Source organism: Quercus suber, unplaced genomic scaffold (assembly GCF_002906115.3).
Source record: "Quercus suber isolate HL8 unplaced genomic scaffold, Cork oak 2.0 scaffold_141, whole genome shotgun sequence".
NCBI lineage: Eukaryota > Viridiplantae > Streptophyta > Magnoliopsida > Fagales > Fagaceae > Quercus > Quercus suber.
Genome location: NW_027069602.1, coordinates 1067523 through 1084973, shown reverse-complemented (window position 1 = coordinate 1084973; position 17451 = coordinate 1067523). Strand labels below are relative to the sequence as shown.

The window sequence follows — 17451 nt, the reverse complement described above, 5'->3', positions numbered from 1 at the left end:
AGAAACACCTTTCTTTGGCCCAAAATCTCTCAAGTGTTTAGGAAAATTGTTGAATTCACTCACTCTCACACACTACTCACAAATATTATATGTAAGGACCAGATTTGAGTCTCTAGCCCAACGGATAGATGGACTTAGGTCCAAAAAGCCCAAAACAATGAATTTGTAGATAATGAGTTGAAAAACTAGGCTCTAATGAATCAGACAAACACAAAAGTAGATTTAGATGACAAGAAGATGTAAATAGATAGGGTTATGATGAAGAAAATCGTCTTCGGCAAAGTCCAAGGAGATCTGTTCTTATATATTTCTTTTAGATTTGATTACAAAGTCAATTCTTGATGTTACAATAATTTTTTCTTTGTTTCTCGATCCCTTCTCCCATTGCCTCTCTCTTCTTTTATACTCTCTTCTCCTTTCATCTTTTTCCTCCACATGCATGCCAGATAGCTGGTGTTGATACTTGTCCTATCAACACCTTCCATAGGTCTTTATGTAATAGTTGTAAGGCTGAAAATCACTGTTCATGTGTCACTTCCACATTAATGCAGGCAAAAAGTTAGTTGCGTGTATTTAATACAGTGGTAGCAGTTTTCTCCTTAGATATTTTAGGACTTCCCACTGTCCTATCTTTTGCAATGCCTATCCATACAAACAGAATTTCCTAGAACATTCCGCTGAATTGAAAGCCATTTCTTTTGACATTGGCCTTTATTAGCCGAGGAGGCATTCATCCTCGGACCACTCTCTTGGGCCATTATGACTACAACTAACTTATTTATTTATTAACACAGTCTCTTTTGACAAAGATTTCTCCTCCTCGGACAACCCTTATTCTCAGCTTGGGCCACAGGCCCAACATACAAATGGATAATGAACTCTTGGGCCCAATATCCCTACATTATAGAAAAAGAAGAGAGAGCTCTTTGGTTTAACTTTTTCTCTTCCTTCACTCTTGATATGAAATTAGTCCGTAGCATAGCTATAAATATAAATATAAATATAAATAATATATATATATATATATATATATATAAGTCTTCCAATCCTTATCATAACCTACATGTTATTTATTAGTTTAGATAACTCCTCTTAATTAATTTAATTTAGCTTACATACATGCCAAACTCTTTCTTTAACAAATTCCCATATAACTCACATCTTTATTAATATTCAATTAATTTAAGTTTTAACGTAATTTAATTTAAAATGCACTAACATAATCTTACTCACATTTTTACATTGTGCAAACATTTATAACCAATATTTTCATTGTTATATTGTTACATCTTAAAACAATTGTTGGTTATTTTATACAGAGCAGAAGTTTCAAATTAATTAATTATTATAGTTTTTTAATTAAGTTATTTTTTTTCAATATAAGGTCTGTTTGGATACCGCTTATTACTGAAAACTGAAAATATTATAAAAAAATAATTTTTAAATATGTGAATAATATGTGGAACCCACTTTTAATGAAAATTTTGTTGAATCAGATAACTTTGTAGGTCCTATAAACAGTACATAAGACCCATTGACAAAGACACCAACGCGCTAAAACATCCAAATTAACACATAAAAGTGCCTTTAGAAAAATTATATTTGCAGGCTACCCTTTTTCTGTTTTTCATGCCAATTCAAAATAGGAGATTAGGAAGTTTTGTCTCTATGCAAATTGTTTTGGATTACTTCTCCAAATCTCTGCTCTCTAGCTTAAACTGTGTTTTTTTAAATATAAAAATTTTTAATATAAAATTAAAATAATTTATTTTAAAAAATAAACTGTACATGTCAATGATAGTAAAAAAACAGGCTTTTTACCAAGATTTTGACATTTATATCTTTCTTTCAGGCGGTGGACCAATCTTTTTTTTCTAAGCCCCAAAAGTCACCCTAATATTGTTTTCTGCTAACCATGGGCCTATTATTATTTTTTTATTGGGGTTAACAATATATTAATAGGATTGACTGTTTTCCCACAGTAACTAATTTAAAAATTTTAAATAAATAAAAAAGAGAGTTGAGAAATGAAGAATCCTAGAACGAAGCTAGTGAGAGCTACAGTGGGTATGTGTGTAGTCACTAGTCAGTCCCATTCAGAAACACTTTACGAAAAAGGAATTAGTTAATTGTTAGTACTTTTTATATATACAAAAACAAAATACAAAACAAGCTCAACTCAACTCAACTTGCTTTATCTGTGAAAAAAAAAAAAAAAAAAAAAAAACTCAACTCAACTCAACTCCCACGCGACCTCAAGAAGCACGTTGGATTGGTGACTGTATAGGTTTGTTTTTTATAGACTTGGTGTGGACCCCACGAACGTGGCCTAACAGGTGGACTCATAATAAAACTTCAAATAATACCTGATCCCCACGTGATTTACTTTGGCGCGTGGCCTTTCGCCTTTCCCAAACTACATCTACATTCGACCAACTCTCTACCTCATTAGTAAATGACAACTACACCAACTCAAACTCACAAGGTTAAATTTGGGAAATTTATTTTATTTATAAAATAAAAATCAGACTCCACTCCAATAAGAGAGCAACACGTGGCAGCTAATGAAACCGCTGGCTAATAGTTCCTTCGCATTGAGCTCCGTGAGTTTTGCCACTTTTTCTCATATCCTGATAATTTTTGTTAGTCATAGCTTATAGCTTCATAGTCGCCATTGGGTCATAGTCATCATGATTATGTTCATTATGCTAAGGAGAGTTTTGTACATTATTTGACACTTTTTAATATTAATAATGTTATAGGTTTAAATTCCCTTTCTTCAACCATCAAATTATTATAAAAAAAACATTATGTTGTAATTTTGAGATTTGAGATATGTAAAGGTTTAAGTGAGACTAGCTTCCCCACTATTTATCTATTAAACAAAAACTTTTTTTTTTTTTTAATTTTAATTTTATGGATATGCTAGTGTAGGGGGCAACACAAGAAACTAGACCCAAGTCAAATAAGAATGGGTTGAAATGTAAGCCCAATGCAATTTATTTGTAAAAATGGATTGTTAAGATCAACCATTCGAGCCTTAGTAGCCTCAATTGGTGAATTTAAAGAAAAAGAAATATCTAAGCCAATAGTTTAAGAAGAGATTAGTAGAAAGAAAAAGTAAGGAGTATTATTCAAGCTTTCTCCTCAGGCTGTTTAAGGAACAATTGTTCTTATGATAACAAATCTTTTGGTTATACAATTCCTAATTCCTCTCTCTTTTTGTGTTTTCTATTTCTCTAGTCCCCCTTTAGGAGGATTTTTCCTACTATATATAGTTACTGGGATTGTATCCTTACCTTCCACTTGGAGGGTGGTTGATCCTTCCTTGGATATTTGTCTCCCCGTTGCTTTGCTGGTGGTGGTAGGATAGGATGCAGGGTGTGGGGACACTGTTTAGGGTTCATTCTGTCATTTATATGGCTGGCTGGGTTGGTGCAGTGTATTAAATGTGGAGATGATAGGTACTTTATCTGGAAGCTTCCTCCTTGCGTTGCTTGCACATCTCTACTTCCTTCCTCAGTGTTCAGTCATACGGCCTTAGTAGTTCATTTACAGTCTCTAGAGGGGTGTATACTCCTCAACTTCCTCGGGCGAGTCAACTTCCTTGGTTTCACTATCTGGATAGCCCTTATTGTGCTGGGCTTGAGATAATGAGTAGTTGAGTCCAACCGCTTCATTGGTCCAAACCTATTTGGTAATATTCATTCTTTAAGCCCCCTCCTCCCACAACTAGAATATCAATTCATGGTGTCAACTTCATGATGATTGCTCTTATCATTAGGGCAAAATACCAATCGATTTTTTTATTTTATTTTATTTTGTGTTGGTAGAGCTCAAACTTAGATTTTTTATTTAACGATAAGAGACTTTATCAATTGTGCTAATTGAAACTTACAAATAAAAAATATTTAAGGTATGTATTATGTATTTGTTCCAGGAGATTATTTATACTAATTTTTTGGTCAAAATGCAAAAACATCCCCCAAGGTTAGTGACAGTTGCAAAAACACAATTAAGGTTTCAATTCTTTCTTTTATCTCCTTTAAGTTTCTATATTTGTCAAATTGACTCTTAGGACTAACTTCGATTAACTCTTATAGACAGAAAAATCATGTGGCCATCATATGACGACGTAAAGAAAACTCACCAAATGATTCTCTCCACTAGTCAGGTGATAGTTATGTGATTTTTCTGTTTATAAAAGCTAACCTAAACTAGTTTCAGGGGTCAATTTGACATATATAGAAAACCTCAATGAGTTATAAAGAAGAATTGAAATTCTATGGTGGCATTTTTGCAATTTATTCAAACCTAGGGGTGTTTTTGTATTTAGGCATTTTTGTTGTTGTTGAGTTTACTTTTTAGCAATTAATATTTTTTGTTGTTGACGTCTTTTAACAATTAATTTTAAGCTCAATAAAAAAAGGCAATTAAATAATTTTAAGCTTTTCAACTGAAAATAATAATCTTCCCATGTATAGTCGTTTTAGTAATAATGAACAATAAAAAAAGTAATAATGAACAAAAGCGACCCTAATAAACAAAACAAAGCAAAACAAAAGTTTGAGTTACGGTGAAGAACTGAGCTGTGAGAGTTGTGATAGATAGCTATCGGTCAGTATCATTCTTCTTCTTCTTCTTCGGTTCTTCTTCCTTAGCCTTAGCCAAAATCTCTCTCTCTCTCTCTCTCACCAAATGAAACTCTCAATTCTATAACTCCACCCCCTCCATTTCCCACATATTTACAACCATGTCATCCCGCCCATCACCACCGGAACCACCAAACAACCACCGCCACCACCACCACCACTACCACCGCCGCCTTCCCCTCCTCCCCATACTCCTCCCTATACTCCTAACTCTAACCCTCATCCTTCTCTTCCTCCTCCTCTCTCTCCTCCTCTACCGCAAACTCTCTCGCAACCGCACCACCCCATGTGACCAAAAGCGCCGCCGCTTCTCCTACTCCCTCCTCCGCCGCTCCACCTCGTCATTCTCCCCCTCCACACTCCTAGGCCACGGTGGCTTCGGCTCTGTCTACAAGGCCACTCTGCCTTCTGGCCAAGCCTTAGCTCTCAAGCTCATGGACTCCCCTGGCTCTCTCCAAGGTGAGCGTGAGTTCCACAACGAGCTCTCCATCGCTTCCTCTCTCTCTTGTCCACACATCCTCTCTCTCCTCGGCTTCTCCTCTGACCGTCGTGGCCGGAAACTCATTCTGGTGTACGAGTACATGCCTAACCGTAGCTTGCAAGACGCTTTGCTTGACAAGAAATGTGCTGAGCTTATGGAATGGACGAAAAGATTCAACATTGTTGTCGATATCGCAAAGGGTCTCTCTTATCTTCACCATTTGTGTTCTCCACCGGTTGTTCATGGTGATATCAAGCCCAGTAATATTCTGTTAGATGCTGATTTCAAGGCCAAGATTGGAGATTTCGGTTTAGCGAGGTTGAAGACCGAGGATCTTTTGGAGAAGGACGGAGTGGTCGAGGTTGCTGAGGATAACGGGTCTATTTTGGAGGAGACTGAGAGTGTGGCCACTGGGTTCGATGAGGTTATTGTTGATCGATCTCCGGACAGTTGTGTGGTTAGGATATTGGATTCTGAGGCCTCGCCGGAGAATGTGGCGGTGGTGGTTTCGCCTGAAGGTGGTGTCGATAAGGCAAGCACATCGGAGGGGTTTTTCGATAAGATTAGTCTTGATGATAGTGGCAAGGATTTGATTGGGAATGGAAGAAAAAATGGGGGTTCGAAGAGGGATTGGTGGTGGAAGCAAGATAATGGAGGTGGGTCTGAATCGGGTAGAGTGAAGGACTATGTGATGGAGTGGATTGGGAGTGAGATAAAGAAAGAGAGGCCTAAGAATGAATGGATTGCATCGCCGAGCTCGGTTGAGAATGATGGGTCGGCCTTGAAAATCGAGGATAAGCAGAAGCAGAAGCAGAAACAGAAACAGAATAAGAAGAAGCAGAGGAAAAGATTGGATTGGTGGGCGTCTTTGGATGAAGAAAGGATGAGAAGGAAAGAGAAGAATAGGAAGCCAAGGGAGTGGTGGAAGGAAGAGTTTTGTGAGGAGCTTTCAAGGAAGACAAAGAAGAAGCAAAAACGAGCGCTTGGTTCAAGTAGTAATAGAGAAATGTGGTGGCAAAAGGACGATGATGATGATGAGGTTGAGGATGTGGGGGTTGTACAAGGGAGGAAGAAGAGGAAGAGTAGTAGAGGTAGCATTGATTGGTGGTTGGATGGACTAAGTGGAGAGCTTAGAAGTTGTCGAAGAAATAGTCAAGATTGGGGTAATGGAGATATACCCAAGAGTGGTGGTGTTAGTAGCACGCCTAGTATGAGAGGAACCGTGTGTTACATTGCTCCTGAATATGGTGGTGGTGGGTTGCTATCAGAGAAATGCGATGTTTATAGCTTTGGGGTTTTGCTTTTGGTTGTTGTTTCAGGGCGGAGGCCGCTACAAGTCACGGCCTCACCAATGTCAGAATTCGAGAGGGCTAATTTGATCTCGTGGGCTAGGCAACTTGCTCGCAATGGGAAGCTCTTGGACCTTATTGATTTGTCAATTCATTCGTTGGATAAGGAGCAGGCATTGCTTTGCATTACAATTGCACTGCTATGTTTGCAGAAATCGCCAGCTAAACGGCCTACAATGAAAGAAATTGTGGGTATGTTATCTGGTGAGGCTGAGCCACCCCACCTGCCATTTGAGTTTTCACCTTCACCACCTTCAAATTTCCCGTTCAAGTCCCAGAAGAAGGCCCGGTGAGTTATGTTAGTTTGCCAATTTCATTTAACTGTAGAGTGTACTGTTGTAGGGCGTTATCTAATTATCATGTTTTGTAGAAATTGATGCAAAAAGAATGAAAAAAAAAAAAATTTATTGTTTATATTGATGAATTAGAGCTGTTGTTGCTTCATTAGTTGGATAACTACTCTGGCCTACAAATTTCTTTTCGTTATGAACTTTTGGAGAGCTATTATTTAGGCGCAACCCACTCTTGTCTTTTGCTCCCACTAGTTGTTGAATTTTAGGAATCCCAGGTCTAACAGTAAAAAGAGGTTTGGAGACGTTTCTTTTACTTTTAAAAATGGTGAGGCCACCTTAACAAATTTTTTCAGTGCCCTGAGACTAGAATCGAATGAGCAGCTTGCCTTTTATGACTTTAGGACCTATGGGGCCCTGGGAAGATTTACCCTTTCTGGTTGTCTGCTTCCTTTTGAAAGTTGGCTGATTTTAATGCCAAAAGAGCATCAATTTCAGTAGAAGGGAACAGCTCTTTGGCCCCAGTCATCAACTTTACAAAGTGATTTGCTGTCACTGTTGAGCGAAGTGGGAATTCCACTGCCCATGTAAATGGGAAAACGATAATGTGATTGGATTGCACTCATATCTTTGATTAATTCATGCATATTTTCTTTCAATAAAAGTAGTGGGAGAGATCACGGGATCAATTCTGTACAGTGTGTGAGTTGCATTTACCTAAATTTATTTACTTTGCCTGAAACAAATAAGATAAACAGAGTCGAGAGAAAGGTCAATGTCAATTTCGTGGGTGAAACATTATGCCTTCTGGAGTTCTAAGTTCTAATCACAAGGTCAATATGGCCTTTTCTGATTACAAATTGCTATGTTATTACGTAAAAGAACTATAATCCATTGCCTTGTCATGAGGTAAACATATGGTAGTTGTACTGTGCTCACTTATTTATATGCCTAAATAATTCTCTTAAATAGTGGTGGAATTAGATGTTTAGTCTTAACTCTCATGTTAGCTGCCATAAAGGGCAAAACAAATTTAAACAAGACTCGTGTTAGTCTCTATTATTGAGCTTCCAAATTACCTACCACATAGTTAACCGGCGGGGGCAAGTATGATTTCCTTGTGTTCTCAACAGCTCAGTAGGATACCGAAGAATACAGCCCCTCCATATCAAATCAAATCACCTGGTTTCTTGATATATACAGCAAGCCTGTTTGAGTGTTTGACTATGTTGACTCATATTAGCCTTTACTTGGTAGCTAGGGTGTGTATTTTAAATTTTTAACATGGTTCTTATCCTTATAATTAGTATGAGGAAAGGTGTAACAACGAAAGTGCATATATTCTTCTTCTCAACAGTTGAGAAGGAAGCAAGAAATTGAGTTTCAGATTAATTATTGTATTCCTTACTCTAGAATATGTGTTATGCCTTATGCTATATGTAATGACTTTTAAAATCTCCTTTAACGTGGAGTTTTAATGCGCTTTGTGACTTAATATTAAATTGATTGTGAGATTCTTGACAGTGATGACAGCTCTAGTTGGAATATTTCTTTTTTAGAATCTAAAATGACTTCTGAACATTGCCTTTTGCGAATTTGTGTTACAAGTTTCTGTATTGCGAGGGTGCACTGGATCACCAAATAGGGCATGTGACCAATTTTGGACACGTGTCGTTATATCCAATTCTCAAATAGTTAAATTCACTTGACAGAATCCAAACCCATGTTGCAATTGATGCAACGTATAGTGTAAAGACTTGTTGCAAATTTCAGTACTAATTTTGTACTTGTTCTTTGAACCAAGGAGCTGATTTTGTGCGAAGTACAAATTGGGTTTTTCCTCAATTGTTTGATGTTGAAAATTAGCATACAAAAATCTGTTGTACAGTCTAAATTACGAGTCTGCTTCTTGCTATTTGCATCCAAAATATCCTACTGTTGATGCTCAATGTATTCCAATTTCCAATTACACCTTGGTATAAGAAGCTCTTACGTTTATTTAGCTGATATGGATTCAATGATCGAATCTTGTAACAAATTGTGAGGATAATGGTATGGGAAGGTGGCAATAAGAAAGATTCTTTAGGTTCTGACAGTGGGACATGACATCTGGTTTCCAGGAATGGATTCAACCACTTAATTGGCGCAAAGTACTGCTACTAAATAGTCACTGGTCTGATAATTGAGTTGTCAAGGGCCTCATGTTTGAGCTCTGAATACTAAGCCTGGCGTGGGCATGGTTAGGCTCAAAAGCACCTTTGCTTTATTTACTTTGGGTTTCCAACTTTCCATCATTATGAAAGGCCTTTATGGTGTAGTCGATAGTCGAGACACTTGTACAATGCACTCTTCCCATTTGTGTGCCACATGGCTATTCAAGTGTGTTGGCTTCGAGAAACACGATTGAGATCATCTCTCACAACTTAGTTAAAAATAAAAATTTCAATTTTTAGTATTTTACTCCAGGTATAATTGAAATTAGTTGCATGAAATCAGATGCACCTGATGCAATTATAATCAATGACTAAGATTGAAAGTTAAAAAAAAAAAAATTTTAATCTCAACCATTAAATTAAATATATTAAAAAAAAGTTAAAATGTTAAAAATGTAAAAAAAATTGTGAGAAAAAGAAAAGTATTGTACCTGATTCAATTCCTCCCGATATCTCTCTTTTCCATACTTAGTTGAAAAATGTTCTCCATAAAGGAAGCAGGTATTATGTGGCCCTCTTTGAAGGGGTCAGCTAATTAAGTGGTAGTTTATGATTGTTTTAGGAGCATTTTTCCAAAGGTTTTAAAAACTTTTTTGCTCTATTTGTTTCGGCGATAATATTTTTCAAAAAATGAGTCATTTAAAAAAAAATTTCTTTATAAAATTATCTCATTTTTCTATGTTTGGTAGCAACTTAAAATGAGTTGAAAAATAATCTCTTACTTTTCCTTATTTAGCTTAATGTAAGATAAAGGTTTTTTCCCAAAAAAATAAAAATAGTGGAAAATAATCTTTAAAAATAAGTCATTAATTTATGTGGACTAAATATAGTTTTTTTTTTTTTTACTCATTTTTTCTGATGCTACTAAACATTAGAAAACACAGAAAACTATCTTTACACAAACTTTACCTCAAAAGTTCTTTACTTTTTGGAATGCTTGATAAACTACAGTGATAAATGTTTTTAATTTGTTATATCCATTAGGTAATCAAATTGATAATAGATTTTAGATATGAAAAATGACAAAAAAGAAAACAAAATGAGTGTTTTGTTATTTAATACTTAAATCTAATTAATCCAACTAATACTTTATGTTTTATCATTATTATTATTATTATTGGAGATAATAGTCAAGATACATTACTGCACCCACCTAATGAACACCTCACTAAAGCTCAGGCATATGAAAAAAGCAAGTATAAAACTTCATTATGTGCCTTTTGCATACCAATCTTCATCCCAACCGTCCTTATTTTTGCTTTCTTGTTAAAACTATGAATAAACTTTGGACAATCACCACATTAACGGCTATCCAGTTTTCCGGCTAAGAATTCGATTTGATTTGTGAGATCATTTTGTTTAAGAGGGGTCTCATTCTTGCTACTAGGATTTTTGTAATTACCTTATAGCTAACTTAGTAACATTGCACAAACTTATTAGCCTAAACTGGCCGAGATAGCTACCTTTAGGGACTTGGGAGTTAAGCCTAAATTAGCGTGAGATTAAGCTCCCTAAGAGCCCTGTTTGGTGTTGGTGTGGGTGAGTGTGTTTCAAACACTTTTGTTCTTTCTTATTTGTCCCACGTTAGTTAGGAGTGAGTTCTCTTATGTGTTTATAACTTATAATTCATTGAAAAACTTAAGAAATATCGTAAGATAGTGAGCCTAATATTGGATTTGAGCTTTTCCATATCATATGATCATGTAAAACCCAAAAGTTTAGCTTTGCCCTTCATTTTTTCCCTCTCCCTTTTCAGCCTATTGAGATTTAAATGAGCAGCCCGTTGGGCATTTATTGTGCACGGTGATCATTGACTTTTTGGCCCGTTGAAAGCCCACTAATCTATTTTCTTCTGCTTATTTATAACCCTAACATATCTCATTTTTCTCTCAAGCTTTCCTTTCCATTTTTTAGTCTGTTGGGCATTAAATGACTAGCCCGTTGGACATTTATTATGCATAGTGACCATTGACCTTTTAGCCCATTGAAAGCCCATTAGTCTATTTTCTTTATAACCAAAACCATAACCATAACATGCCTTATTTTTCTCTCAAGCTCTCCTCCATTTTCTAGCCTAATGGCCATTAAATGAGCAGTCCGTTAGGCATTTATTGTGCACAGTCTGTTAACCTTTTGGCCCATTGAAAGCCCACTAGTCTTTTTAAAAAAAAAAAAAAAAAAAAAAAAAAAAAAAACCCTAACATAAATTGCTTTTCTCTTAATGCTCTCTGGTCTAGTCTCATTCTCTACCTCCCTATTCTGATTTTTTTTTTCCCCACGGATTTTTATATATATTTTTTTTGGGTTTAAGAATTGACAAATATAGGTTGTCCTTGGTTCTTTGTTATTGAAAGTGCATTCATCTCAAAGATCGTTGTTATAGTCTAATTTTAGAGGGTTGTTTGGTAAAGAGAACCACTCACACTAAATTCTACTCCAAGTGGTACGAATCAACTTTTAAGAACAACTTCATTGTGTGATTCTATAGTTTTGTGCAATCTTTCTAACTTTCTCTTTTAAATTTTATTATTGCTAATTTTTTAAGGTTTGTATTGTTGAATCAAAACTTATTTTTTCATTGCTATTTTCCAACGTTTGGTTCCTCCAAGAACTTATATTTTGTTTTCATTTCCATTTTTTTGTATCCATTTCCTAAATTTGAGTGCAAAAAACACTGTGTACCCTATTTGGCACTTAATTTTACATATGAAAAAAAAAAAAACTACTTTTTTCACTAATATACTCACAATCTTTTTCCACAATCTTCAATATTTTTACAAAAAAATATACTGCTGAACTCATTTTACTGAAAATAAAAATGCCACAAAGTTGTTTTCATATTCCATTTTCGTTTACACATTTCTTTGAGTATTGAAAACGAAAACAAAAAATAAACGAAAACAAAGTTTTTCCTGTGAGAATCCAAAGAAAGTAGAAAATAAAAACAGAATACGTACTGTTTTCAAAGTTACCAAAAAGGGTCATCCAACCTTCTAACAAATACTGGGTCACTTCAATAAATTGTTCACATAATGCGGGTAGAAAATTTCTAACATAGAGTTTTGAGAGCCAATAAATAAAAACACTTCTGACATTATTTGGTACATGCATTTAAAAATTAAAAATATGTGTAAAAATATGCATACGTGAAAAAGTATATGAAAATATATATAATATTTAAAAATTAAAAAATATGTGTTTGAGAGTGTACCAAGCTAGCCAAATTTATTTATTAAGCTGATGGAATTTCTCCACAACTCTACATTATCTTCCTGAGTAATACATGCTAGGATGCACGGCTGCTCTGATCTAAATAGATCATCAAATTTTTGAATGAAGAAGTAAATTTTCCATGCCTTTCCTGTCCGCTGTCCCTTTAACCAACCAACTTTCAACTATGCCAGCGAGCCACTTTTTACCGGGACGGATTGTCAGCTTTGTTGGGTGAATTTGCACATTGGAACTTGGAGCTCGAAAGAGGTTGATAATGAGTAATGACGATTCCAGTTGCAATCATTATTTTCTTTATGCGTCAGAGAGAGGATCCAGCATGATAGTGTCATCGTAATTGGCTCAGAGACTTCGGCATATTTGGAGATTCCATCATTAGGAAACACATAGACATAGGAACAAAATAATTAAAAGAAGAATAACGTCATATTGATTTTTCTACGAAATACGTATACAATATTATACTCATCCTACTCATTGTTTACATATTTGCTAAACTGATTGTTTACTACATGGATACTGGCATACTGCCACTTTTTCAGGATATGATATGACTGAAGGTGCACCCTTTGTTTATTGAGCTGACTATAGTTTCTGTAGATTAAAATGGATTTCTTATTGTAAAGATCGTTGTTTTCATGGGATCCTAGTATCGTACTCCTTTTCCAGAGTCTATTAAACTGAACAATTAATTTGGGGAGATTTTGAGGCCAAAGAAACCTACTAATATTCATGTTGCTCTTGACACAACAGTCTGCCCACATTTAAGATTTTTTTTTTGGTTAATTATGAATTTAATATGCCGTTGGTAAATGCCATACAAATTAGTATGTGATTCAGTGCATACTTTTGGGAAGAATAAATTTTGATGGTCAGTTAATCGGAAATTACCAATAAGATGTGTGTGACCCAATGGTTTGCACATTGAAAATGTTATTTCACCCGTTGAGAGAGAGAATGCCTAACCGGCAGTGTGGATGAGGTGGACTGTGTAGAGGGGTGGAGGAGGATGAGCACGATGGTGCGTGGAGGGCGATGTTTGGCCGACGGTGTGGAGGTGGTTACTGGTTGCTTTGGGCGTGTATAGCATGGGTGTGGGTGTGAGAGTTTTGGTTGAAAATGAAATGCTGTAAAATAAAAGTGTAATACATTTCACACCAAAATCAGGTCTATTTTATAGTCAAAGAGAAAATGTTTTCGGATTGACCAGATTTTTAGTCCAACCAAACACCCGTAAATGTATAAAATGTTTTTTGTAAAACTTTTTCAATAAAACAAACACAACCTAAATAAGTAAATCAAATGAGTGTGTCTTGATAATTCTCTCCTCAAACTTGAACATCTTAGAATTCTTTTGATCTTTACAATGAATTTTAGTCAAAACCAATTTTCCAAGACTAAATTATTTTTATTTTTGACAATACCATGGCCATATGGCCATTGTAAGGACCCAATTTGAGTTCTAAGCCCAAGTGTCAAAAGGATCTTGGCCCAAAGAGCCCAAGATAATAAATTTGTAGAAAGTGGGTTAGAAAACTAGGCTCTAATGAATTTGACAACAATTATGGTGGGTCTAGATGATCTGAAAGCAAAGACAAATAGGTTTTATCCAAAGAAAATCGTTCTCGGCACAATCCGAGGAGATGTATTCTTGTATATATCTCTTTGGAATTTGATTACAAGTCAAATCTATGTGGCTACAATGTTTTTCTATATCCTCCTCTGATCCCCCTTTCTCAGGGCATTCTTTCTCTTTTATACTATCTTCCTTCTTTCATCTCCACCCTCTATGTGTAGACTAGGTTGCTGGTGTTGATCCCTGTCCCATCAGCACATTCTTGAAATCTCTAGGAGTAGCTGTAAGGCTGAAAATTACTGTTTATGTATTACTTTCACATTAATGCGGTCAGAGAGTTAGCTGCAAAACATTTAATACGGTGATAGCAACTTTCTCTTAGATATTTCATAACTTCTCTTTGTTTTGTGCTTTCATGATGTTTATCCTTATCAATAGAATCTCCCGGAACATTGCTTTGGATAGTAGACCACACCTTCTGACATCTACTTTGCTCAGTCGAGGAGGCATTCCTCCTCGAACCACCTTTCTGGACCATCATGACCAAACCCCTTTCTTCATTCACTAATGCGGACTTCCATGACAGCGTTTACCCGTCCTCGAACTACTAGGTGTCCTCGGACCGAGCCTCCAACCCAATATATATATATATATATATATATACACATTACTGGGCCTATCATTCCTATAGCCACCATCAGAGAGTGTCTCAAATGGCTCTTACAAAAAGGCGTTTGGTGTACGAAAAAGGTAGATTATGAGTGATTTTTTTTAAACCTTACAATCAATAAGCAGCTTTAAATTTCTAATAGTAACTTTATTATAAAGTCATTTTTAAATAAGTGGATTATATTTTATCACATTATTGTCAAGCTAATTGGCAATTCTAATACTTATTATTATGCCAGTTTGTATAAGTTATATAGTAAAATTTGTAGTATGTTTAGAATTTTCCTAATTATATGCATATCAAAATCATGATACTTAATTTTTTTTTTTTTTTTTTTTTGAGTTAGTTACAATAAGTTATATAGTAAAATTTGTAGTATGTTTAGAATTTTTCTAACACTGTGCATATCAAAATTATGATAGTTAACTTTTTTTTTTTTTTTGGTTAGTTACATTATACTATTAACCCCGCGACTCGAATAATTTTCTCCTAAATCTCATATAAAAAAGTACCAATTAAATTACAACAAAACTCTTGGCAAACAAGATAATTATTAATTACCTATCTTTATATATTGATGTTGTTACAAATTATAATCCACTCATTTTGGAATAAATGAATAGGATTTTAAAATCTCTACATTTGAATTATCACAAGAGTTTTAGTCTCATCAAAAAGAAAGAGAGAAAAAAAAAGAAGAGTTTTAGAGGATTTAATCCAACCATGACCATTTGAAGAGATATTCGTTCCACACTTATTTTCCCCTCTTTGGCTCGTATTTCAAAGAAGCGGTATATCATTGACTTGAATTTATGATCGATTATGAGTTTGTTAATATATAGTTGGCAATAAATGAGGCAGGGATTGAGGTGCTTCTGGACCCGGTCCATGCATGCCCTTTTTCTTCGCTAATTAAATTGAATAAACAGGTAGTCCATGATCCTGGTTGCAACTTGCAAGATCATAAATATAGGGTCAATTTTCACACCCAAAAAAAAAAGTCTTCACCTTTATTAGTCATGTAAAAAGAGAGGGTAATATTGTTGCTCACAAGTTAACTTTTTTTTTTTTTTTTTTTTTGAGAAGGTGCTCACAAGTTAGCTTGTCATGCTATTTGTGTTTCGGATTTTGTAGTGTGAATGGAGGATGCTCCACCACCTTTATTTCCTGTTGTATTGGTTGACATAGTTAGTTTTACTTAATAAAAAAAGATATGTTCTTTCTCAAAAAAAAAAAAAAAAAAAAACTCCAAAGCTTATACTTCGTATATTGCCACATGATGGCGTCCATGGCATCGTCGTAAGCAGCCGGAAGACGATGCTCAGGAGCGAGACGGTACTCGACGGAGACGATAAGAGCTGGGAATTGAGCTGCCATGTTGGAACATGAATCATGGAAAGGCTGTGAAGCTGCGCTGAAGAAAACAAAGCCTCCGCCATGGAAGTATATAATGACAGGAAGCTTTTGGTTTTGAGGGACAGGGTGTGGGAGGAAGAGTCTGAGAAAGGTTTTGGTTTTGGGGTTAAGAGGGATGTCCTTGGAGAGAGCGAGTAGTTGGGTTGAGGGGTCTTTGCTTGGTTCTGGATTTGTGGATGCGGGGGGAATGGGGTGAGTCGAGTGAGTGAGCCATCTGGGTTGGGACTGATGTTGAGGAATTTGTAGGGATCAATATTGGAGGTTTTTGTTTGGTCTGCCATGATTGAATCTTGAATCTCTGTGTGTGTTTTGAGTGGAAGAGAAGATATGGGGAGAGACAGAGTTCTAGAGATAAGAGAGATAGTATGAGAAAATGAGTAATTATAACAGGCAGGAAAGTGTAGGTGTATGTGATGATTATGTTACCTACATGTTGTAAATTTTAGGTGTATGAAATGGACTATGCCACTATGGACTAGTTTGTTTGGTAGAGGCATACTTTATTACTTTAGAGACTTTTTTTTTTTTTGGGTGGGCGGGGTGGGGGGCAGAAACTTTAGACTCTTCATTGACTTGCTTTGCTTCTCAGTAAAAAAAAAAAAAAATTGCTTTGTTGTCCTATTATCTATATATTAATTTCATTTTAATGCACACTTTATTTGTATTTATTTTTCTCCCTTTTTTTTAAGTATTTCTATATTTGGCTTTGTTGTTTATTAATATCATTTAATTGTATTTGTTTAATTTCATTTAATGCACACTTTATTTGTATTTATTTTTGAAATTATTATTTGAGATTTTTTAATAATATAAAAGATCTTCTTAACGGGTGTCATTAGAGCATTTATTAACTGACTATTTTAGAAGAAAAAAAATTAATACTACTTTAATAGAAAATATAAAAAACTGTCAAAACTCTTTTTTTTTAATAAGAAGTTACATTTTTTTTTCTCATAAATATTTTTTGAAAAAAAAAAGTTTTTTTTTAATTTTTTTATGAGAAGTTACATTTTTATTTTCTCATAAATTTTTTATGAAAAAAAAAATTTATAAACTAATGTTCATAGGGTATCTGTTAACTTTTCCCTAATATAAATAGCATATTTTATTGTAAAAAAATTAAACCACACAATGTTTTTGAATCTAATTTTTACATATTCATAAATAAAAATCATTTTATCTAATTAACTCAAATAATATAATTTTAAGGTATTGTTTTTGCTTCATATATTTCACCATATATAATAAACAGCAAAAAATTATTATACATTTTTTAAAATAATTAATTAATTAAACTAAAAATTATTATTTATTGGCTAATTAATATAACTATATAGTTGATTTTAATTTTAGAAAATAAGATACAACATCTAAAAAGAGGATAAAACTATATAGTTTCGTTAACCAATAAATCATAGAATATTTAATTTAATTATTTTTTAAAAATTATAATAATTTTTATGTTGCACTGCAATTAAACGATTGAATTTATTTGAAAAATGCATCTAGTTTTGTCCTCCCAAAAAAAAATTCCGAGTTGTCCAAAAATGTCCAAGGGTTAAAAATTGTATTT

At 34.6% G+C, this 17451-nt stretch overlaps 1 protein-coding gene across 1 annotated transcript; it reads left to right on the top strand.

The window, feature by feature from the left end:
* The first annotated feature begins 4532 nt into the window (after nucleotides 1–4532).
* On the top strand, nucleotides 4533–6896 carry LOC112039822 (receptor-like serine/threonine-protein kinase At2g45590). The gene has a single exon (XM_024072728.2). It carries the CDS (start codon nucleotides 4754–4756, stop codon nucleotides 6773–6775), a length of 2022 nt encoding a protein of 673 aa, XP_023928496.1. The 5' UTR covers nucleotides 4533–4753; the 3' UTR covers nucleotides 6776–6896.
* Nucleotides 6897–17451: the final 10555 nt, after the last annotated feature.

What these genes read in the sequence shown, in the direction of transcription:
- LOC112039822 (XM_024072728.2), top strand. Translation starts at nt 4,754, where the DNA reads ATGTCATCCCGCCCATCACCACCGGAACCACCAAACAACCACCGCCAC.